The sequence below is a fragment of the Lathyrus oleraceus genome, chromosome 5 (genome assembly GCF_024323335.1).
Source record: "Lathyrus oleraceus cultivar Zhongwan6 chromosome 5, CAAS_Psat_ZW6_1.0, whole genome shotgun sequence".
Taxonomy (NCBI): domain Eukaryota; kingdom Viridiplantae; phylum Streptophyta; class Magnoliopsida; order Fabales; family Fabaceae; genus Lathyrus; species Lathyrus oleraceus.
Window position 1 is genome coordinate 512,450,167 of NC_066583.1, and position 24,898 is coordinate 512,475,064.

The 24,898-nt window shown below is 33.7% G+C and overlaps 2 protein-coding genes across 3 annotated transcripts; both read left to right on the top strand.

Moving 5' to 3' along the window:
- Positions 1–2,264: 2,264 nt before the first annotated feature.
- LOC127085925 (uncharacterized) lies at positions 2,265–5,093 on the top strand. 2 transcript variants are annotated; one of them, XM_051026469.1, is made up of 7 exons: positions 2,285–2,560; positions 2,853–2,913; positions 3,591–3,663; positions 3,760–3,853; positions 4,025–4,153; positions 4,251–4,308; positions 4,399–5,093. In XM_051026469.1, the coding sequence occupies exons 3-7, from the start codon at positions 3,609–3,611 to the stop codon at positions 4,885–4,887; spliced, it is 825 nt and encodes a 274-aa protein (XP_050882426.1). In that variant the 5' UTR covers positions 2,285–2,560; positions 2,853–2,913; positions 3,591–3,608; the 3' UTR covers positions 4,888–5,093. The 2 variants fall into 2 exon arrangements, with proteins under 2 accessions (XP_050882425.1, XP_050882426.1); XM_051026468.1 differs by lacking the exon at positions 2,853–2,913 and having other exon boundaries at positions 2,265–2,560.
- Positions 5,094–23,621: 18,528 nt separating this feature from the next.
- LOC127081685 (uncharacterized) lies at positions 23,622–24,578 on the top strand. The gene has a single exon (XM_051021912.1). It carries the CDS (start codon positions 23,622–23,624, stop codon positions 24,576–24,578), a length of 957 nt encoding a protein of 318 aa, XP_050877869.1.
- Positions 24,579–24,898: the final 320 nt, after the last annotated feature.

Consider the following 24,898-nt stretch of genomic DNA (forward strand, 5'->3'; position numbering starts at 1 on the left):
TTGTAGATTTTCGATCATCCTTATCTTGCACCAATTAGAATCGGTAAAATCAAGCAAATTGTATTGTATGTCTGTATCTTCCGCGGGAAAGAGAATTATGCAACCAATTGAGCATTTTATGTATCTTAGGATTCTCTTGACTGTTGCCAAGTGAGGCACCTTCAGTATCTCCATGAGTCTACTCATAATACTGACATTAAACGCCAAGTTTGGTCGTGTATTGCACAATGAAGCTAGCAGAAATATATCCGAACGCATCGCACGCTCGAACATACAACAGAGTCGCCATCGAACTTTATTTATTCCCGAAGGAAAGGGAAAACATCGATAAAACCTGGAGAAAAGAGATATGTTGGGTAAGGAAGTCGGTTATGCAATGGGAATGCATTAGCACCCCAAACATCCATGGTACTCCATGAGAATCGTTTTGATTGTTCTTGCTCGAATATGTGTTATCTAAAGATTACTCGCAAAAGAATAAAGGAAAGGAAAGAAATAGATAAAGTGCTCGGTGAGGATTGGGGCCCTCATGCCTACGTATCCTCATAGTGCAACGAAGAAAAAGCTCCGTAGTTTAAAGAACTAATGGTGGGAGATGAAAAGAAGTTGTGATCAAAGTATGGTCTAAACCAAAAGATAATGTGATTTGAAATCCAACAAGGGGTGAAGTATGAACCCAAGAGTAAAACCGGTACGAACTAACAAGTGAGGGGCCTAAGACATGATATCACTGTATTGGAACAACCGAAAAAGAAAGGGTTACCGGTATACGGTTGCAAAGTAAGTAAGGAAATATTCGTCTAAGCAACAAGAGGACTAACAAGACAAACAAATCAGCTATTGGTTTACAAAGAGATACAAGATAGAGCTCAATAAGATAATATAGTCGACTCAAAAAATAGGGTATATCATATGAAGTGAATGAATGTAGAATATTAATGTAGGTCGTGATTAATGTTCCATGGAGATGAATGGAGAGAATGCCCTAATGCAGAAGGAATAAATAAGTATTCTGGCGGAGGATTCGAACCCTCATGCCTACATATTCTCATCGTGCAATGAGAAAATCAGAGCAATCGTAGTTCAACTTACTACGGCTAAAAACAAACAGGGATTTGATAGGATTGCCCAAAGGCAAAGTAGATTGCTTAACAAGCAATAGTGTGGTACTAACCAATTATGGTAATCAACTGCAAGGACAAATGAGATATAACCAGAGTCTGAACTCCACGGGGCAAGATAGATGAATGGCATAGTCTGAACTAATACAAAGGCAAGGAACCGATCTCTAGAGTATGAACTCAATAAGGACATGATGCTAAAGTCTGAACTTTTGTTAGAGTCTGCACTCTATAGGCATGATGTAAAGTGTGCCATAATCTGAACTATACAAGGCAAAGAACAGATTTCCAGAGTCTGAACTCAAAACAATGTCAAAGATTGTCAGAGTCTGAACTCCATGGGCAAGATGTATGAACATGCCATAGTCTGAACTATACAAGGCAAAGGAAATGATTTGAACGCTAGAGTCTGAACTCATGAGGGAAAAAGAGTATGATACCAAAGTCTGAACTCTAAGGCAATGAAAATCAAGTATAAATTGTGATTCAAGTCACAAACACTAGAATTTTTCTCCTTTGTTTGATTTGATTCGAGTCATAACTTGTGAGTGATTCGAGTCACACACAAAAAATTTTAATTTTTCAAAATTTTCAAAATAGTTTGAGATTCCACTTCCCACATGGCTTGAACCAACATCAAATATGGTTCTTGCTCCATTAACTCATCCAATTAACTTAAAACACAATGATGATACTCAAATGTAAACACTTGAATTATCCATACTAAAACGAATGAATTCAAAACTTAATTAAAAAATATACAAAAGAGAAGACTCAATAAACAATAAGAAACTAAACGGAAGTTGAAGCGACAAACAAAATATAATAAAGTTCTCCTCTAAATATATTAGAGACACATAATTTCACTTAGACTTTTAAATTACACAAAACAAATTATAATATTCGAATTATAATAATAAAACCTTTATTTTTCAAATTGAACATACCACCAATAAAATCGAATATTTATTTTATTCCGCTGTGATCTGTGCTAATCTTAAAATATGAATATTATTATGTCTTAATAACAAAAGTAGAATTTCATCAAAACACACCAGCCACGTGCTGTTCAGCTATTGGTAGTTCCCTCACAGCCTTGCAAACATTAAACTAATTTTCGTCATCATTCTCAATTTCTCATTATCACAATTTATAATTTATTTATTTATTTATTTATTTATTAAATAACTTAAATTTCTTCGTCAAACTCGTACGTACGGATATTCCGGTGAATCGAAACCTCGTTGGTTTCTGTCGCACACCTGACACCACCTTCGGATCTCACATCACACCACACAAACGCATTCTTCCCTTCCTTTCATTTCAATTTTCTCTTCCAAGTCGTTTCCTTCTTATTGAAATCCCCATTTTTCATTCTAGTTTGTCTTTGATCCCAATTTGATGCTATGAAGAAGAAGCTCGATACCCGTTTTCCTGCTGTAAGTTGTTTTTTTATGCTTTTTAGCTTTAAAGTTTGCATCTTTTCATAGTTCCCCTGTGTTTTTGCATCTGGGTAATTTTTTTGTTATTTCAATTCAGCTTTTGGTTATTTAGGGTTGATGATAATTGGGGGTTTCTGTGTTGTTGGGGGTGTGAATTAGGTAGAGTAGCATGATGGATTTCCGTAGAATTTATTTATTTGTGCTTGATAGTAATTTAGGTTAGGTTAAGAGTTATGTGTGTGTGATGTGATGTGATGGTTTTAAATTAAGGTCGCGATTGCGGTTGCAGGCGTTGGGATTGCTATCATTGCGGTTGCTGCTGCCGTTGCGGCTTGAATTTTTATTGCACGGTATTTGAAATACATTTGAAAATTACTTTGATGTTGAGATTTTTCATTACATCATATCAGAACTAAATTGAGTTTTGAGTTTTGAGCTTTGATGAAAATACTTGAAAAAACACGGGCGGAATTGTCTGATGCGGTTCATAATACGGTTCATAATTGCGGTCTGATGCAGTTGTGGAGACTACTGCATCAGCAGTATTGCAGCCACAATTGCGGTTGCGGACTGCAATTTAAAACCATGGATGTGAGTTTGAGCTGGTGTTATCATATCAGATCAATAACATGTTATGGAGATCCAAAAATCCGCTATGTGAAATATTGGATAGCTTTGCAGGCGATTAGCAGAGGCTGCATTGCATATGCAATTAGTCGATCGATCATATATATTATGAAGTGATATGCTGCATACGATTACAAATTGAAAAGGGAATGGAGGGAAATCATAGCTTAACTTACAAACCGAAAGGTTTGTATGTTACCGTGTGAACATTCGAGTGTTATTCATTGATGAGTTTTTCTCTTTTTAAACATGCTTGTTATAGCGTAGCTGAATTTAAACATGCCGCTATTGTCTGCAATCCGTGATTGATACCGCTTGAGTAGGGAACTTGAGAATATTATTTAGGCCCTTTTCAAATAGTCTATTTAAGCCTTTATCTGATGGAAACGTTAAATTGCAGGCTCGGATAAAGAAGATAATGCAAGCGGACGAGGACGTTGGAAAGATAGCACTAGCAGTCCCTGTTTTAGTTTGTGAGTTTTTCTTTTACTTCTTAGTTAGCCTTTAGCCATTTTCCGCGTCTTTTCTCTCATATGTTGTTGACCCTTCTCTTGAATTTTTTTTTACAGCAAAAGCCTTGGAATTATTTCTGCAAGATCTTTGTGACCGCACTTATGAAATAACTCTACAGAGAGGAGCAAAGACCATGAATGCATTGCATTTGTAAGTCGTAGAATATTCTGAATTTTAAACCGATTTTACTTCTGCTGAAGTTTGTTTAACGATTAAGATTTGAAGCTCCGGAAGTACCTAATTGTCATTACTTGATTTAACCTTTATGTATCTTTAATATTTTTCGAGTATATTCTAACCAGTGGTGAACACAAACTTCAGGAAACATTGTGTACAAAGTTACAACGTCTTCGACTTTTTAAGAGACATCGTCAGCAGGGTTCCTGACTACGGGCACGGCCATGGCCATCCTGAGACTGGAGCTGATGACCGCACCCTTCCGAAGAGAAGGTTTGAAGTCCAATAGCTTTTATCCTTTTCTTTATCTTGTCTAATTTATCTTTGCATATAAACAATTAACAACGTTAAGAATGCTTCGTTTTTCCAGGAAACCTGCTGCCGACGATTGCAATGACAGCGATGAAGAGACTAAGCGGAGTAAAATGGTAATTTCCCTTTTATGAAAAACCTCGACTATGTTCAACTAAATTAGTATTCTTTAAATGATGATAAAAAATGGTTTTATTTGAGTACAGCTAGAGTTGGGCCACACCGGCGGAACTGGTAGGGGAAGAGGGAGAGGTAGAGGAAGAGGCCGCGGTCGAGGAGCTCGAACCGCAGAGAAAGAGACCTTACATCAGCAGGTTGAATCTGAACCTTGCACCTCTATTCATCAAAGTAGCAAAGAAGCCCCTGATACAAATATGGCAATCGATAACGGTCCGGAACCAAAGGAGTTATCAAAGGAAAACATTTCAGTTCACGACGAAAGCACTCGATCTTTCCGAAACATCGATTTAAATGCCAATATACAAGAAAACGAGGACAGAGAGAATACAAGCACGGCCACTCCTCAGGCCTCGTTGCCTGAACCCGCTGCAATAACGGATATGCAACATGAAGAAATTCCAGGTTGGTCCCTTGCTGATGTCGACAAGATGGCGATCGACACGTTACAGCTCGCAGCGAATCTCGGTAATAGACTAGACGAGGAGGAGGAAGATTATGATGAGGAGGAAGGGTAATAGATTAAAGTGGAAAACCCTTTTTTTGTAATCTGGTATATCAATGATCTTGTGTAGCAAATGTAGTTTTTTTCTTCTTCTTGTTATTAGTAATGTTAGTTTCATGCACTTTTTAGGATTTAAAAGGATGTTGTTGTAGGTTACATCAACTTTGGTAGTTGAGGATTATAAATTTCTTGATAAAGCTTGATTACAAGATGATTTCATTGTGTTTGTGTTGTTTAAGGTATTGTTTGTCAAAATGGTTTTCTTTTTATGAGTTTAGTTTTATATTAAATATATAACATATATTTTATAGATTATTATATAATTATTAGTATAAAAAATTATCCTACTATCTATTGCACTACTCCTCTATTCAAAGATTAATAACTCTTAAAACTGTGATTTCATGTTAAATTAATTTTTTTGGTTATAAAATATAAGATTTGTTTTTAGCTATGTGAGTACGTTTTCTTAAAGATGCAATTCATGGCTTCTACGTGGATCAAAATCAATTTTTTGTTTCATGTTATATGGTTTTATAGAAAAGATTTCAATTTTCAATTTTTAGATTGATTAAACACAAAGTCTCTAAAAAGTTTATATAAAGTGATATTTTCCACATTACGAATCGATTTTAACTCCTATTTAATAGCTGATAATAAATACTCTCTCCGTTTCTCTTTAAGGATCATTTTTGATTTTTTACATTTATCAAGGAAGCTAATCATTATTGTTACTTTTCAAACAATAATTATTCTTTTACCTATAATACACTTAATTATTTATTACATTCATTTTACTTTTTCTCTCTGCAATCATTATCTAGGGGTAATTTTGATAAAATTGCAATTAATATTATCTTGAATTTTGCCAGCGATAATTCAAAAGAAATAAAAAATTTTTTTGCAAGAAAGTGACAATTATAAAGGAACAGAGGGAGTAATTGATATCTTAGCTGATAACTAATAATTACTAAGTTAATTTGAATGTTTGATAAATTAGTTATTGTATTAATTGATAAATACAAAATAACATAAATGAACATTCTTAGTTGAAAAATTATGGTTTCATAATCTATTATTAAATTTTTTTATTTGATAAAAATAAACGGATTAATAAAAACATACAAAATATTTTAAATACAAATGAAAAATTGAAGATAACATCAAAATATATTGAATTTATATATAAATTATATAATAAAATTTAACGATATACATGAAATAATAACATTGTAATTTTGAATTCAGTTATATTAATCTAAAATAATAATAATAAAAATAACTTTATTTTTTAATATTCTATCATAAAACTGCAATGATATTTTAATTTTAGTGTTTGATAACTAATTTTATGATATTTTAATAAAATTAACTGATAGCTGATAATCAATAACCGATAACTAATAACTGATAAGTTAATTTGAATGTTTGATAAATTAACTGTTGCACTAATTGATAAATACAAAATAACATAAATGGACATTCTTAATTGAAAAATTAGTGGTTTCATAATATATTATTAAATTTTTTTTATTTGATAAAAATAAACGGATTAATAAAAACATGCAAAAAATTTTAAATACAAATGAAAAATTGAAGATATCATCAAAATATATTGAATTTATATATAAATTATATAATAAAATTTAACGATATATATAAAATAATAACTTTATAATTTTGAATTCAATTATATTAATCTAAAATAATAATAATAAAAATAATTTTATTTTCTAATATTCTACCATAAAACTGCAATGATATTTTGATTTTTCTTTGTCTTGATTGATCTTAGTGTTTCTCCTCTCACATTTTACTAACTTGAAGATTATCAATACTATTTTAAAATTAATTATATAAATTAAATGTTGCTCAGAAACATTAAACATTGCATCATCTTTCTGATTCAAAATTCATATATATATATATATATATATATATATATATATATATATATATATATATATATATATATATATATATATATATATATATATATATATATATATATATAAAAGATAGTAGATTGAATGGTAAGAATAGATTTTTGATAAAATAATAATTATATAAATGGAAGAAAAAGTGATAAGCTAAAAGCAACTTTAAATAGCTTTTGAGAAAAATCCCAAAACTAGTAGAAAAAACTACAATTTAAAAGTTAAATGACAGTTACTAAACAAAGTTTTTTTGTTTTGTTAATATGAGTTGAAAAATTAAAAGATAAAAGCTAAAAGCTCTTTTTTTTTAGTGTTATCAAACATGCCTTTGTAAATATGAGTTAAGTCAAGTAAGGGCATTCATCACCTTATTGTAAGGTCCTTACAAACCACGGAAAAGGTGAGAGAGACTTTATAGTAAAACTGAGAGATGAATTGTTTGAAATATTTGTCATCTTTGATGAGTCATCGATTCTTTAGGGGTCAACATGAGGGAATACTTTTAGTTGAGATTTTTCTTTATGAGCAAGACAATTTGTGAGAGACACATTACATACTCACTCAAACATTATTCCAATAAGTGTGCGTGTTCTCTCACTTTAAAATGCTCAAGTGTTCATTTTTATAATCAATATGGAATTTTCTCACACTTATTTCTCAACACTTTCAACTCACTTATTTTTCTCAACAATCCCTAAATAGTAATATATATATATATATATATATATATATATATATATATATATATATATATATATATATATATATATATATATATATATATATATATATATATATATATATATATATATATATATATATATATATATATATATATATATAACAATGGAAAGCTTAGGATAATCAAATGTGATAAAGGGCCGCAAACAATTTAGGTAGGTGTGGCCTGTCGCGTTATGGGTCGCCTACCCACATTGTGTCTATCAAGAGATACTTGTTTTAATAAGTGTCAGACCACATATCTCTAAAAGAGTCGGTGCTTGCCACTCTTCCAAGGAAGAATCTGCTTCTTCCAACTAATGAGGGAGAAATGGTTTTCCTATTCCTACACTCTAGTAAAAATATTAGGAGGGAACCAGTACCTCACCTAAAAAATTGGTCCAAGAGTTAGGCCAATAAATACCCCAATCCATAGGATCGGGGAGAATCAATCATTATTCTCATATTCAACATACTTAGACTCTCTTGCATTCTCTCATGTAAGAGGGTTCACCATCTTATTGTATTTCTCTTAAGTACAATTGACTCCCACCACAGGCCTCACTAAAACTGATCTATGTCACACCCTCACTTAATACTAAATTGCCTTAGTCATCCCACTAACTATAGTGACATGAAGAGGCACCACGATAGCTAGCTATACTGACAGCGGTGGCATCGAGGCTTTAGCCAAGATGTGAGATGTTATAGAGGAGTTATATCTCTCTAACTAAACACAATAGGATAATCTCCCTACCCTTTAGGAACGGCGTCATAGTGACAACCCTTCTAAAGATGAAGAGGTTTTGGATCATCAGTTTCTCTACGAGGAAATTTGGGGTGCTCCCATATCAGAAAACTTCAAATCGCCATCACTAGTAAAGTTTAATGGAAAAATGACCTCAGGAACACATCGACGCCATCAGATATATTTGTCTTCCCTAAATTATGGAGAATCTAATATAAGAGTGGAAAGTTTCTTCCACAAATTGATCCATCTTCTTGACAAAATGCAAGTTTGAGCAGTCTTTTTTGTGTTAAAAAAGAATAATTGACTATGATAAATTTATTTGGACCTTAGAAAAGGACAACCCATAACTCAAACAACCTAAACAATATCATAAAAGGCAACAAACAATTCAAGAAGGCGTGGCCTGCCGGATCATGGGTCGTAATATTGAAGATATTTTTGGTGTTATTATCGAGTTGATTCACTTGTGTTGCATGGAGTATGTTGTGTGCATATTAGTGATGATAATCCATGGTGATCATTTTTGGTGAGATTGTATGTTATGATGAATCATGCATCATGGTGTACAGATTTCAGTTCAGTTTTGGTGTGCTTTAGTCCGGTGATATGGATTCGGGAGCGAGTAGCTAATTCCAATTAGGGATTAGTGAAACATTGCTTATGGCGATAACAACGAGTTTTTGTGTGCTTTGGACCAATGGTATGGATTCAGGAGCGAGTAGTTAATTTCAATGAGGGATTAGTGAAACGTTTCTTATGGTAATAACAACGAGTTTTGGTGTGCTCTGGTCCGGTGGCACGGATTCGGGACCGAATAACTAATTTCAATGAGGGATTAGTGAAGCGTTGCTTATGGTGATAGCAATGAATTTTGGTGTTCTTTGGTCCGATGATATGGATCCAGGAGCGAGTAGCTAATTCCAATGAGAGATTAGTGAAGCGTTGCTTATGGTGATAACAACGAGTTTTTGTGTGATTTGGTCCGATGATATGGATTTAAGAGCAAGTAGCTGGTTACACATGAGAATTGATGAAGCGTTACATATGCTGATGGTAACGATTTGGTGTACTTTGGTCCTATGTTTGAATTCAGGAGCGAAATGGACATGTGTTGTCCATAATGTTACCACATGCATTGTTAAGTCATGGTGTTGAGTACATCTCCATCCATTATTTGCATGTTTATTGAATGATTATGTTGATGTTGGTGAATGAGGATACTTTGGTGATGTATACGAATGACTTGTGTTGAATAATTATTGATGTTTGTTTAAGCTACCCTTGCATGCTTTTCGACTATTATATATTATGAGTGTATTCTCATTCCTTTGTTGTTTGTATGATTTTGCGCTCCTTCTTGGGGGTACAGATGGGCAGTTAATTGAGTAGCTGCTTAGAAGCTGAAGGATGGCGTAAAGGTTGTTCTTCCTTTTCATGTTTTATGCGCTCATTAGTATTTCATTGCTCTAATCTATAACATTGGATGGACGGACGTTTGTTTTTTTATTTACTATTGGTTCTTGATGTTGTTTACGTTGAAGGCACTTGTCGTAACTAGGTTAATGTTATCAAACATATTTAGTTGTTGAGTTGTTTAAATTGACTATTCCGATGCGATGAGCCTATGTAAGGCGAGCATGTCATGACATGTGTTTAATTTAATGCATGTTTGAATAACCCGTGTTACGGAGCAAAGTTCTGTTGTGTTTGAGTGACACCCAATGTTTGTACTTATTTTATTTCCATATTATTTCTCTTTTATGGGTTTAGGGTGTTACCTCCCAAAGATGAAGAGGTCATGGATCCCCAACCTCTCTTTGAGGAAATCTGGGGAGCTCCCATATCAGAAAACTTCAAACTATCATCGCTAGTGAAGTTTGATGAAAAAATGATCCCTAGGAACACATCAACTCCATCAATATGCAGATGGAAATAATTGGTGCTTTGACTCCTTGAAATGAAAGCTATTGTCCAGTACTTTCAAGGAGGAAACTCTCATGTGGTTCATGAACCTCCCATGTTTGTCGACTACCAATTTTTAAGACCTCTTGAGGAAGTTGGTCCATCAGTTTTAAGCGAGTAAGCACACGAAGGTTTCAACGACCACTCTATTCAATTTTTGTCAGGGGATCTTTGGGTCCTTGAGGGAATACCCTTTAGGGATATGTCGAATTTCAAACATAGTGGGAGGACCACAAATAACTTCATGCTTTTCAACACTCGTCGAAAGAAGATCTAGCGTGAAATTCTCTATAACTACGACATCTCGTGTCTATCGACTCCCAAGTCGGAGATCATGGGGCTTGAGCCTAATTGGTGGTGCAAGCACCAAAGGGTAAAAGGTCATCACATTCAAGACTATGCCCAACCCAAGACATTTATTGTGAGGCTTATTCAAGAAGGTCACTTGAAAAATTATGTTAGATGAAGCTCTTAATAAGTAGGAGGTAGATATAGAGCTCAAGGGCGAGATCAACCTAGAAGCCCCATGTCCAAAAAGAAGAGACAAGGACAAGCATCACTACGCCAAAAACTGGAATAGACAGCGCCCCTTAGAGGGCGCTTTATTACAAAAGCGCACTCTAAAGTGAAGAGAAAAAATAAGGAGCGAACAACTGGAATAGACAGCGCACTTTAGAGGGCGCTTTTGTAATAAAGCGCCCTCTAAGGTGAAGCGAAAAAATAAGGAGGAGATAGAGGGACAACAATACAGGGCGCTTTTTAGAAAGCGCCCTCTAAGGTTACCCTTAGAGGGCGCTTTTAAAAAAGCGCTCTATAAGTCCATGTGCATTTCCAGTTTATAAAGCGCTTTTGGAAAGCCTTAGAGAGCGCTTTTAGAAGCGCCCTCTTAGGCCCCCTTTAGAGGGCGCTTTTATAACAAAGCGCCCTCTAAAGTGAAGCCAAAAAAAAAATGGAGGGACAACAATAGAGGGCGCTTTTGTGAAAGCGCCCTCTAAGGTTACCCTTAGAGGGCGCTTTTGAAAAAGCGCTCTCTAAGTCCATGTACATTTCCAGTTTATAAAGCGCTTCTGGAAAGCCTTAGAGAGCGCTTTCATAAGCGCCCTCTTAGGCCCCCTTTAGAGGGCGCTTTTTTTCCACAAGCGCCCTCTAATGTCCCTTTTAGTAAACATTAAAATTATAACATACTGCGCGTTTTGTTATTTCACTATCTGTTATTAGCGTTCTTTTTCACGTTAGGGTTCTGAGGCGTTTTCCTTCCACCTCTGTTAGATCTACATGCGCGTTTCCTCCTTCTACCAATCAAAGGTACACGCTTTTCCCAATTACTGTTTTATGTTATTGCTTTGTTTTAGCTTTGCCCAATTTCTGTTTTACCTTATTACTGCGCGTTTCCTCCTTCTACGTTTGTTTCGACCATGATAGCGGATGCACTAGGAAATTGACGGTTGGTTTTTAGTGACCATGATTGCGGATGCAATGGGTTATACGACCTATGAACATCTGATTTTGTGTCAACACCAGTATCATTATAAACCTAGGTCCGTATGTGTTTGAACTCTTCTGAAATTGTTTTTTATTTATTCTAATTAGTAATGGATAATACATGGATGTCTTCCAATCGATTGTCGAGAGAGTACGAGAATGGGGTATCAGAATTCGTTAAGTTTGCCGTTGCGCACGCCGAAGACCCCAGTAGAATGATATGTCCTTGCTTGGGTTGTTGTTATGGGAAACGGGTTGACGCAGTTCAGTTGACATCGCATCTAATGAGGCATGGAATTGATCGAAGTTATACATGTTGGAATTTGCATGGTGAGAAAAGTAACGAGAATGTTGAACCGGGGGATAGTACGACCTATGCCTCAAACTATAGTGGCGCAGATACATACGATTGTGATCGAGTTGAAGAGATTGCAGAAGCACTTGAAGGAGATCTTAAGGATTGTCCCGAAATGTTTGAGAGGTTGGTAAGTGATGCAGAGAAACCTTTGTATGATGGTTGCACTAAATTCACAAGATTGTCTGCGGTATTAAAGTTGTACAACTTAAAGGCGGGCAATGGGTGGTCGGATAAAAGTTTCACAGAGTTATTAGCCCTTTTGAAAGATATGCTTCCTGAGGATAATGTTCTTCCCAATCGAACATATGAGACCAAAAAGATGTTGTGCTCTATTGGCATGAGCTATGATAAGATACATGCATGTCCAAACGATTGCGTTTTGTTTCGAAATGAGTATGCATCGTTAAATGAGTGTCCTAAATGCGGTGTCTCGCGATATAAGAACAAGTTGTCTCCAGCAAAGGTCTTGTGGTATTTTCCTGTTATTCCGAGATTTAGACGCATGTTTCGTAGTGAAACCGATTCAAGACACTTGACCTGGCATGCAGATGAAAGAATTATAGATGGAAAGTATCGACATCCGGCAGATTCACCACAGTGGTTGAAAATTGATAATGATTATCCTGAATTTGGAGAAGAATCAAGAAACCTTCGCTTGGCATTATCTACTGATGGAATGAACCCACACGGTATCCAGAGTATCTCACACAGTACATGGCCTGTGATTATTATGATTTATAACCTACCTCCATGGCTATGTATGAAGCGTAAGTACATGGTGTTGTCTATGTTGATTTCTGGACCTAAACAACCAGGGAATGACATAGACGTGTACTTGAAGCCCTTAATCGAAGATTTAAAGATTTTGTGGGAGACCGGTGTGGAGGTTTATGATGGATATAGGAAAGAAAGTTTCAACTTGAGGGCGATGTTGTTTGGCACAATTAATGATTTTCCAGCATACGGAAATCTATCAGGGTATAGCATCAAAGGTCAATGTGCGTGTCCTGTTTGTGAAGATAAAACAGATTGGAAGCGCTTGGAGTTTGGTCAGAAGAATGTCTTTCTCGGTCATCGGAGATTCTTAAATTCAAATCATCACTACCGTGGATGGAGAAAGGCGTTCAATGGAGAGACAGAACAAGGCAGAGCTCCACCTATATTGACGGGTGATCAAATTTTTGAAAAGGTGAAAGATTTGGATACTCAGTTTGGCAAGCCTTTTGCCCACACACTTGTCAAAAGTGGGTGGAAGAAGAGGTCAGTTTTTTTTGAATTGCCGTATTGGAAGTCCTTGTATGTGAGACATTTTCTTGATGTTATGCATATTGAAAAAAATGTATTTGAAAGTGTTATTGGCACGTTACTCAATATACAAGGAAAGTCTAAGGATGGCCTTAAGGCAAGAAAGGACTTGATAGCGATGGGAATAAGAACTGAATTAGGACCCTTGAAGAAAGGAAAACGAACATATCTACCGCCTGCTGCTTATACTCTATCTAGAAAGGAGAAAAAAACATTGTGTAAGTTTCTAAGTGAAGTTAAAGTTCCAGAAGGGTACTCTTCAGATATTAGAAGACTTGTGTCTATGAAAGACCTCAAGTTAAAGAGTTTAAAGACCCATGATTGCCATGTTATAATGGAACATTTTCTCCCAATAGGTATACGTTCTATTCTTCCAGAAAAAGTAAGAAGCTCTATAACTAAGTTGTGTTCTTTCTTCAAGTCAATTTGCAGTAAGGTGATCAATCCTGCGATCTTACCAATGTTGCAAAAAGAAATCGTTATTACTTTGTGTGAGCTTGAAATGTTTTTTCCTCCATCATTTTTTGACATAATGGTACATCTAGTTGTTCATCTTGTGAAAGAGACACAATTGTGTGGACCAGCTTATATGAGATGGATGTACCCTGTTGAACGTTATATGAAAATATTAAAAGGGTACGTGAAGAACCGAAGTCGACCAGAAGGTTGTATGGTTGAAAGATACATTGTTGAAGAAGCGATTGAGTTTTGTACTGAATATTTGTCTAATGTTCAGTCAATCGGACTCCCCAAGTCTCAGCTTGTCGAAAAGAAAGAAGGAAAAAATCTAATTGGAAATAAAATCGTGGCAGTATCAAGGGTCGAACGGGATCAAGTGCATTTGTATGTTCTGCACAATGAGAATGAGGTTGAGCCGTATGTTGAAATTCACAAGGATGTTCTCCGAGGTTTAAATCCCAATAGAAATGAAAATTGGATAGTACGAGAGCACAATCGATGTTTTATACCTTGGTTTAAGGATCATATTTATTCAAAGTATTATTCAGATCCCGCTTCAATAACAGAAAGGTTGAGATGCTTAGCATATGGTCCAAGTTTCCATGTTTTTTCTTATAGCGCATACGCGATTAATGGATACACATTTTATACCAAAGAACAAGATGATAAAAGTACTATGCAGAATAGTGGTGTCACCGTGGTAGCTGAAGCAATGCACATATCAAGTGTGAAGGACTTAAACCCCAAATTTGCAAATCTGTCGTATTTTGGTGTTATCGAGCGCATTTGGGTGTTTGATTATGAGAAGTTTCAGATTCCTATATTTGGTTGCAAGTGGGTTGAAAATAATAACGGCATTCGAATGGATAAGTCAGGATTTTTGCAAGTGGATCTTAATAGGGTGGGATACAAAGATGAGTCTTTTATTCTAGCCTCTCAAGCTAGACAAGTGTTCAATGTCAATGATCCGAAAAGTACGAAATGGTCTATAGTTCTTTTTTCCAACAAAGTAATTGATGAAAACACTGGAGATCAAGGTGATATTGATGTTGAGATTGAATCGTTTACCAGAAATGATCAAGATGAGAATATTATATCAAATGATTCATATATTAGAAATGATCATAATGAGGGTATTTGGATCAATCCAACCGTCCGTGTTGTTAAGAGACATGTAGAACATATTCCAACCAAGAAAAGAAAGAGAACTTAGTGAAAAAGGTACAGGTCAAATGATTTTAATTGTTTTCTTTATTACAGGTAAAATGACTTTTATGATTTTAATTGTTTTTACATTTGTCATCTGATTTTAATTGTTTTCTTTTTTACAGGTAAAATGATGATGCTGGATATTTGTTTAGATGGAGATGCTCTATTGTCGTCAAGCCTCATTCGCGTAGATGATGATGCTGGATATTTGAAAGTATCCCTCTATGACAATGGAACATGTCCATCTAAACATATATCAATTCTATCTTCAAAAGATAAGGGTTCAATGTTGGCAAGTTACATTGGTTTCCTTGTTCGACAACATATTCCGATTACATGTGATAATTGGAGAAGTCCGGACTTGAAGGTTGGCAAAGAAAAAATATGGTCGGAGATACAGGTACTTACCATATATTGTTATATGTTTTTTGTTGCATCAACTTTGCGTTTGATTTCTTGTTACTTTGTCGTTCATAAAATACACCACTAAATTCTCTGCGTTTAATTTTTAATTTTTTTTCATCAGGCTTGTGTCTCAATAGAGGATGGGTATCTACCTAAAGTTACTTTTGTAGTGGTCCAAAAGAGACATCACACCCGTCTCTTTCCTGTCAACCCCAAAGAGACCGATAGAAGTGGAAATATTATGCCAGGTTTTTTCAATATATTTCTCAACGCAGCTGGTATATATTATCATTTGAATTTATCACTTTTTGCTGATTTTGTTGTTCTAAATTGTCAAAGGAACCGTGGTAAACACCAGCATTTGTCACCCTAGGGAATTTGATTTTTACCTTAACAGCCATGCAGGAATTCAGGTAATATTAGCTATGTCATTTAACTTTATGCCATTGTTTACTATTTGTTGCTCAATCGCCTTTTGACAGTTCTGTGTTATTTGCATTTGGACGTGTTCTTTTTGCAGGAGACTACTTATGCTGCCATCTGTTGTTTTGGTTGAGCCTTATTTTGTATGGATGTGCGATAGAACTACTAGACAGCTTTTGGATATACAGAACATGTTTGCCACCATGGGTGGATGGGCGTTTTTGTTTAGTATTGGTTAGAACTACTAGACAGCTTTTGGATACAGTGGTCACTGGGTGTTGGTTGCTATGTTTTATTCTCTTAATTGTAGTACTTTGAGAATATGTTGTTGTATATTGTTGATCAAAGAATCATATATTAATGTTGTATATATGGAGGATTAATGTTGTATATAAATGGATTCATGTTGTATATATCAATGGATTAATGGTGTATAACATTGGATTAAAGGATGAAATCAATATGAATTTTACACTTTTGCAGCATGCGAACAGGTTACCAATTAAATATCCACTGTTTTTCAAACAAATTTTTTTAAAATAACTAACACTTTAGAGGGCGCTTTGTCCAGAAAGCGCCCTCTAAACACTTTACATTGACAACTTTAGAGGGCGCTTTTTCCTGAAAGCGCCCTCTAAACACTTTACATTGACAACTTTAGAGGGCGCTTTTTCCTGAAAGCGCCCTCTAAACACTTTACAATGACAACTTTAGAGGGCGCTTCTTCCTGAAAGCGCCCTCTAAACACTTTACATTGACAACTTTAGAGGGCGCTTTTTCCAGAAAGCGCCCTCTAAACACTTTACACTGACAACTTTAGAGGGCGCTTATTCCAGAAAGCGCCCTCTAAGGTGTTCCTTTATGGACCACTCCAGAGGGCGCTTTTTTCTTAAAGCGCATTATAATGTGGCCACTTTAGACAGCGCTTTCTCCAGGAGAACAAAGCGTTGTCTTTACCTATGCCAGCGCCAGATTAGAGGGCGCTTAAAAGCGCTGTTATAGGCCAAAATAAGCGCCCTCTTTTCCCTTATTTGGCGTAGTGCATGTCTTTCATTTCTCTATCACTTCTCTATTTTCAAGAAAAAAATTGAAATAAATTGAGCATGCACATATCTGAATCATCATAGTGTAAAAGGAAAAAAATAATAGCATACTACTCCGACATGATTTATAAACAAAAAAGACAAATTTTGTATATTAAGAAATATAATTAACTACATCTAAGTTTATTGATTTAATATGAGAGACAACACAATTACTAGTATACCCTCAATTAAATTATCTTCTACTAATAATATAAAATAATTAATACAAGAATGTTTTTGAAATAAAGGCGTTAAATAAATATAGATTTGTTGACATTTTCTTATATTTAAGATCAAAAAAATTATAAGACTTTTACTTACAAATAAGACCGAATGGAGTATCAATTAAATTGTCTTTGCCGATTAATTCAATAACTGCATTTCAGTAATACGAAGTAGCATCGATTTTGGCTAGACATTTTAGATGTTGAATATGATTAAATTTTCATTCTTAAAAGTTGTTATTAAAACCGTTATTTAATAAATGTTTTACGTAAGTGTGTATGTTTTCCCATGAAAAATAATTAATTGCTATTTGATTGTAAATGATGAAGGCAATTAACACTTATACAAACAGAATAGTCATTTTGTTGTGCATAAAAAATTAGAGATCTTGTGTCAAAATAATACATGGGGATTTAGATTAGGAAAAACTTAAAAAAGTGTAATGTTATAAACTGAAATAACCAAAAAAAAAAAAAAATCAAGTTAGATTAACCATATGTGTCAACATTATTATATAACATGTTGAAAATTCAATTACAGCACCTCTTAGCACGCTTCAGATTAGCCATTGCAATCTTAGCAAGTTTTTCATTTGCCATAATTTTCTTCAGAATAGTCATTTTTTTAATTATTAATTCTTTAAAAAATTATTTAAAATATTAAGTTAGTTAAAAATATTATTAAATATTAAAATATTCTAGTCATCGATAGATAATTAAAAATAATTTTTTATTCTAATCATCATTGCCACCTATGTAAAATTGGAGAAGGACTACAAAAATCCAAAGACCATCAAAATTAAGGGACTAAAATCGTTGGTTTTGTAATAGGGGAATCAATTGTTTAAAACGCCCAAACAAGAGAGACCAAAAGTGCATTTAAGCCAAAATAATTTATTAGAATATTTATATTATTATTGTTATTAAGTGTAGTATAGGTTATTAGTCAGTTTTTAATTAATCGGATTATGATTTTTGAATTATTAAATATTGTGAACCTGGCCAAACTTGGCGACTAGGTTAAGTCAACAAGGCCCAAATCCCCAGAAACCCTAATACGTGCAGAATCAGAAACAAAAATGGATCGAGAACATCGATCAAACATTTAATAGAAAACCTTTCCAATTTTATTATAGATACATCAAAAGAACAGATTTACACAATAAATCAGACCCAATACATAAGACTGAACTGTTACAATCTGAAACCCTAAATATTTCTAATTGAATCAAATAACAATCAAATCCTAAATTTCCTAATACATCAATCTAATTAAAATTCCAAATCTAATTTTAAACTTATAAAACCCTAAGAACAAATTAGAAGGAGAGAGGAATCTGAAGAACCCAAAACAATGTTGTTGCGATCACAAAGTCTTTGCAAAGTTCTATACTTTCTGATACTTAGGGTTCTTCGCCTTGAAGCCCTAAGTCATCAGAGCTCAACCCTAAGCTTGACTCCAATTGGACCTCGCAGTCACAGAAGAAAGAAAGGGAGTCAAAAGGGAAGGAAAATAAAAATAAAAGCAAAATAAAAGCTAAAGAAATCATTACCTTGCGAACGGGGGAATCCTCATTCCCATAGGTTGGTTACGCACTTGATTCTCCTTAATCCGACTTGCTTTGATTTATTTGCGTCCATTTGGTAAATGTTTTTGTTTATACATGATTGAGGGTAAGGGTAACAGAGGAAGATCTAGGGTTTAAGGTTGGATTTTGTTGTTTGATTTCTCTGTTTATGACTGTGATTTGAGGTTAGGGAGAACCGATCTATGTTTTGGATTTTATTTGAGGTTGATATGGGTAAGTTAGGTTAGGATCTGGGTAGATTAGGGTTGGAAGCGTTGAAGGTTGAAGAAGAAGATGAAGGTTTGAGGTTATGTATAGGGTTAAGGTTCATGTGGAGGTTAGGGTTCATGTATTTGAGGTCATGGTTCTTCATAAGAGGGTTAGGGTTCTTTAGATTGATGAATTTTTGGATCGGGGTTTGAAGGTTCCAGTTGAAGCTCAACCAAAAACCTGGGGAGCATTGTGGTTTGGGGGGCGGCTAAGGCTTTTGAGGATGGTCGGAGAAAAGGATAAGAAGAGAGGGTTTGAGAAAGAGCGAGGGAGGAAAGAGAAAGGGGGATCACAAATGATCCATTTCTGAAGGGGGATGGGGTCTTATACCCCCTTCCTTAATGTGCATGTCACCAACACATGGCCCCTGCGGCCACACAATTGGTTGACTCTGACTTATCTTAGTACATGCAAGCATACCTTATCTCCTGTTTGACTATCAATCCGGTCCTTCTGTTTCAATTACCTTGACTGGTGTCACACCTTACTAATCAATCAATCAATATAAAATCAATTCAATTCACCTAAATAACTTGTTCTTTTACCCTTGTGCATTTAGACACCTTTTCAATCAAACTTTTCTCCGCCCCGATGCTTTGAGAACTTTTCTAAACTAAAATCAACAAACCCACAATCATTTTTTAGACGAACTACGGGACTCTGATCCTTCATATTGCTTGAGGATACGTAGGCACAAAGTTTTAATACTCCAACGAGTATAATAATAATAAAAACCCATTTTTGGTCCCCTTTTGTAATTAAATATTTACTCCCGAAAATAGTAGACTGGCACCTTTTGTGAATAATATGAAATATAACATTAAGCAGAAAAGTAGATAAATAGGCAAACACCCCTTAGATGAATATATTAACCATAGAACTAGAGAAGGATCCCATTGAGTACAATGGAGGTGGGGGGTGCCTAACACCTTCCCATCACTTAATTGAATCTCGAACCCTGACGTCTTATCCTTACTTTTAAGTTTTATCATTATTTTCGTGTTTCTTAGGAACAAATAAATTATGGTGGCGACTCTGTGATTTTTCCAATCGCGAAAATTGAAATCAAGTTTCATTCGATTATAATGATTTAAAGTTATTATATAAATCATACTCAGGGAAAAATAAAAGCAGCTTGTAATGATATTTGCCAATATTGTCAAAACCGAGTAAAGTAGAATTGAAAACATATTCTTCTTCATCATCAAAACTTGAACTTGTGTTGTAGTTTGCATCTTCATTTTCGAATTCACATGCAATGTCACTTGAGTAATCATCTGTTGCATTTTCATCATTAGAGTCTTCACTCTTAGGGATGACAATTACACCCATCCCTAGTGGGTGTCCACAAAATTTATCCATAACGGGTAGGGTAAAAACCCACAAAATGGGCACGGGCACGGGAAGTTAACCATTAAAATAAGCAAGTATGTATTAGAATATCTCTATAATTAGTATAATTATTAGGATATCTCTATAATTGGAAGCTAATAATGATGTATACCAATTATAGAGATATTCTAATAGTATGAGCGTGAATACGAGTATCTTAGTACTCACCCGGCCCCATACCCGCGCAGTATATAAATATGTATTTTTATTTTTATTATTATGTAGACAAGTTGATTTCTCAATTTTATTAGATGCATCACTATTAAACTTGTATGCATTTTAATATAAATGTTTTGTTTATTTCTTAACTCAACAATAACATCCTTGAATTTTTTTGTGTTATAAAAAACTTAAAATTACATGATAAATTATAATTGATAAATTATTTTTATTAGAAATGCGGAAAAACGGATATGTGTACTGGTAATTAGGTACCTATAGGATACGAGTACAGATGTTGGTGCGCACACGGGTATGGCCATGGGTACGAGGATTTTTTCAAACTGCGCGCATGAGAATGAGTATTATAATACCCTGCCCATATCCAGGGCCGGTTCTTTTCCTGTGCAAGCTGTGCAGTAGCACAAGGCCTCACTTTTTGTGGGGCCTCAAATTAACTATTATTAGTGAATATAAAAAAATTAATAAATAAAAATATTTTTGTATCATATATAATAAATAAAATATTAAATGTTGAAAAATAGGATATTTGGAAATCAAACGTTTTTTTCTCCTTTCTCACACGTTATCACTTCTCTCACCTCTCAAACGTTATTCTCTTCTCTCTTTCTCTTTTAGAGCTGTTTGAAACCAGAAAAAAAATCTTATTTTTCCTTTTCAATCCTCTCTTTTATCAGGTTAGTTTATTCAATTAGTTACTTTCCATTTATTTTTATTGTGATTATTTGATTTTGAAGGTAGAAAAAATAGTAATTTTAGATTTATTTTAAATTTTAGGGTGAAATCCTATTTTAGTTCTCGTATCAATATTGATTTTAGATTTTAGATTTTAGATTTTAGGGTGGAAATGAGGGTAACTTGTGTTCTTTATAAAATTATAATATATAAATAAATAAAATTTTAGGGTGAAATGGGATACTAGTATACTGTATATACTACTCAGTAGTATCAAAATTCAAAACAAGAATACTGTTGGTGTTGGTGACGATTTTTATACCTACTTTTTCTCATAAAACCAAATTACAATTTGGAATCTTTCAAAGCAAAATTAGTATGTATTAGTATTGATATTTTTTATGATTAATTTATAATTTATTTAATTAAATGTAATTTATTTTCTTACTATTAATTTATAATTTGCTTTTAATTTATAATTATTAATTTTTTATGGTACTATATTAGAGAAGAGCACAACATAATAAAATATAATTGAATATTAATTAAAGTCTTTTCTCCATGATTTAATTATTAATATTTTTTGATGATTAATTTATAATTTTTTTTATTTAATGTAATTGATTTTTTTTTGTTATTGATGTAGGAACACAATTTCACAACAGGATAATTAGTAGATCATCGACGGACACAAAAAACATTGTGAGAAATTTTAGGTTTTTCTTATTATGCCTCCTAAGATGCCTCCTAAGAATAGAAAATTTGAATGTGGAAATGATAAACGTAAGAAAAAGAAAAAAAAATTGAAGAGTTAATTCAATCTCAAGTAGGAGCTCTTGATAAATTTTTAATCAAAGAACCACAAGTTTCAAATGAAAGTCGTTATGTTGATAATATTGATAGTTTGCCTATTGAAAATGATAATCTTGATAATGTACATATTGAAAATGATAATCTTGATAGTGTGCCCATTGAAAATGATAATCTTGATAGTGTGCCCATTGAAAATGATAATCTTAATAGTGTGTCCATTGAAAATGATAATCTTGATAGTGTGTCAATTGTTGATGAAGTTAATAATGATGATGATGTCGATGATGATGATGATGATGATTATGATATATTTGATCCAAAAAATTGGGATCGTCTTCAACCTAAACTGATTGATTTATTAGTTGTGAAAGGTCCTAAAAGAGATAATTCTATTGTGAAGGGTCCTAGAGATAGTTTGAATAGACGTTTTACGGTTAATTTGTATACTAGAGCTTTAGCAAATGGAGAGGTGTGTGATAGAGATTGACTTGTTTATTCGAAAGAGTTTGATAGAGTATTTTGTTTTTGTTGTAAAGTTTTTAAAAACGGGATTGTTAGGGGACAATTAGCAAATGAGGGTTATAGTGATTGGGTACATGTTGGTGAAAGAATTAAAGAGCACGAGTTAGGCATGAAACATGTTAAAAATATGACTACTTGGTATGAGTATCGCAAAAGGTTGCAAAAATTTCAAACTATTGATAAAACAACTCAAAGATTAATTGAGAAAGAAAAGGATCACTGGAAAAATGTGAAATTTCTTGCTAAACATAATTTAGCTTTTTGTGGTTCTAAGGAGAAATTGTACGAAGATAGCAATGGAAACTTTTTGGGTTTGATTGAAATGTTAGCTGAATTTGACCCAATCATCCAAGAACATGTTAGACGTGTTACAACTCAAAAATTTCATATTCATTATCTTGGGCATAACATACAGAATGAGTTGATTTCATTCTGCGATTAAAATTGAAATCATTAGAAAAATCAAACAGGCAAAGTATTTTTCAGTGATACTTGATTGTACTCCTGATGTTAGTCGCCAAGAGTAGATGTCTTTGATAATTAGATATGTGGATATTTCTCCAGCTTCTGTTAGTATTGAGGAATCATTTTTAGGATTTTTGAATGTGAATGATACAAGTGGTCAGGGGCTTTTTGATGTTTTACAAAATGAATTGAAAGAACTTGGTCTCGACCTATTTGACGTGAGAGGGCAAGGTTATGATAATGGGTCCAATATGAAAGGAAAACACCAAGGTGTGCAAAAGAGATTTTTAGACATAAATCCGAAAGCCTTTTATACTCCTTGTGGTTGTCATAGTCTTAATTTGGCATTGTGTGATATGGCTAACTCTTGTATTAAAACTAGGAATTTTTTTGGAGTTGTTCAACGCATTTATACAATTTTTGTCAATTCTACTAAGAGATGGCAATTTTTGAAAGATAATGTAAAAGGGTTGACTCCAAAATCATTGTCATCCACTCGTTGGGAGAGTCGTGTAAAAAGTATCAAAGCTATAAGAACTTAAATGTTAGAATTTACAGAAGCTTTGCTTGAAGTGTCAGAAAATGATCTTGATCCTAAAATACAAAATGAAGCTAAATCTTTAGCAACAAATGAGTTTGGTGATTTTGAGTTTTTGATGGCTATAATTATTTGGTTTGAAATATTATCTGCAATTAATTTTGTTAGCAAGCTTTTACAGGAAAAGGATATGCTTATTGATGTTGCTATGCAAAAAATTAAGGGGTTGATTTCGTATTTTGAGGGATATAGAGAAACAGGTTTTTATAAGGTATTGATTAACGCTAAGGAAATTGCGGTGGAATTGAATATTGCCCCAATATTTCCTCAAAGGCGTATAATTAAAAGAAAAAGGCAATTTGATGAGAATTTGAATATCCCATCAGTGGAGCTATCAGAAGAAGAATCATTCAGGGTTAATTATTTTCTTTACCTTGTTGACCAAGCTGTTGTTTCTCTTAATAAGAGGTTTGAGCAATACCAAGAGTATGAAAGTATTTTTGGTTTCTTGTTTACTTCTCACAAGTTACAATCATTAGATGATGCAACTTTGAAGTCTTGTTGTACTAACTTTGAGCAGACATTGAAACATAATGAGCAATCTGATATTGATGGGAATGAATTTTTTGCAGAGTTGAAGTTACTAAGAGAAATGTTGCTTGAAGAAACCATAAGACCTACTGATATATTATTAGTTTTAAAAGGCTTGAATTGTTTTCCTAATACAGTTATTGCATATAGAATCTTATTGACTATTCCTGTGACAGTTGCTTCTACAGAAAGAAGTTTTTCAAAATTGAAGTTATTAAAGACTTACTTGCGGTCTACTATGTCACAAGAAAGACTTAATGAATTGGCATTAATAGCTATTGAAAATGATATTTTGGAGACAATAAAATATGAAGACTTAGTTGACGATTTTGCTTCAAAAAGTGTTCGTAGGAAGACTCTTTTTATGTAGTTAGATAATTTAAGTTGTAAGAAATGGTGTTAGTAGTTTAAACAATACCTTTGAACTTTTTGATACTTCATTTGGTTAATATATAATTTTATCTTTTGTTTGTCGTTTTTAATTATTAAAATGATATATATATATATATATATATATATATATATATATATATATATATATATATATATATATATATATATATATATATATATATAGGTCTATTTTTAAAATTAGAATAGGGCCTCTGAATTAATTGGGCCGGTCCTGTCCATATCCTACCCATTTCCATCCCTATTCACTCTCAATGTGTCCATTTGGAGTAAAAATGG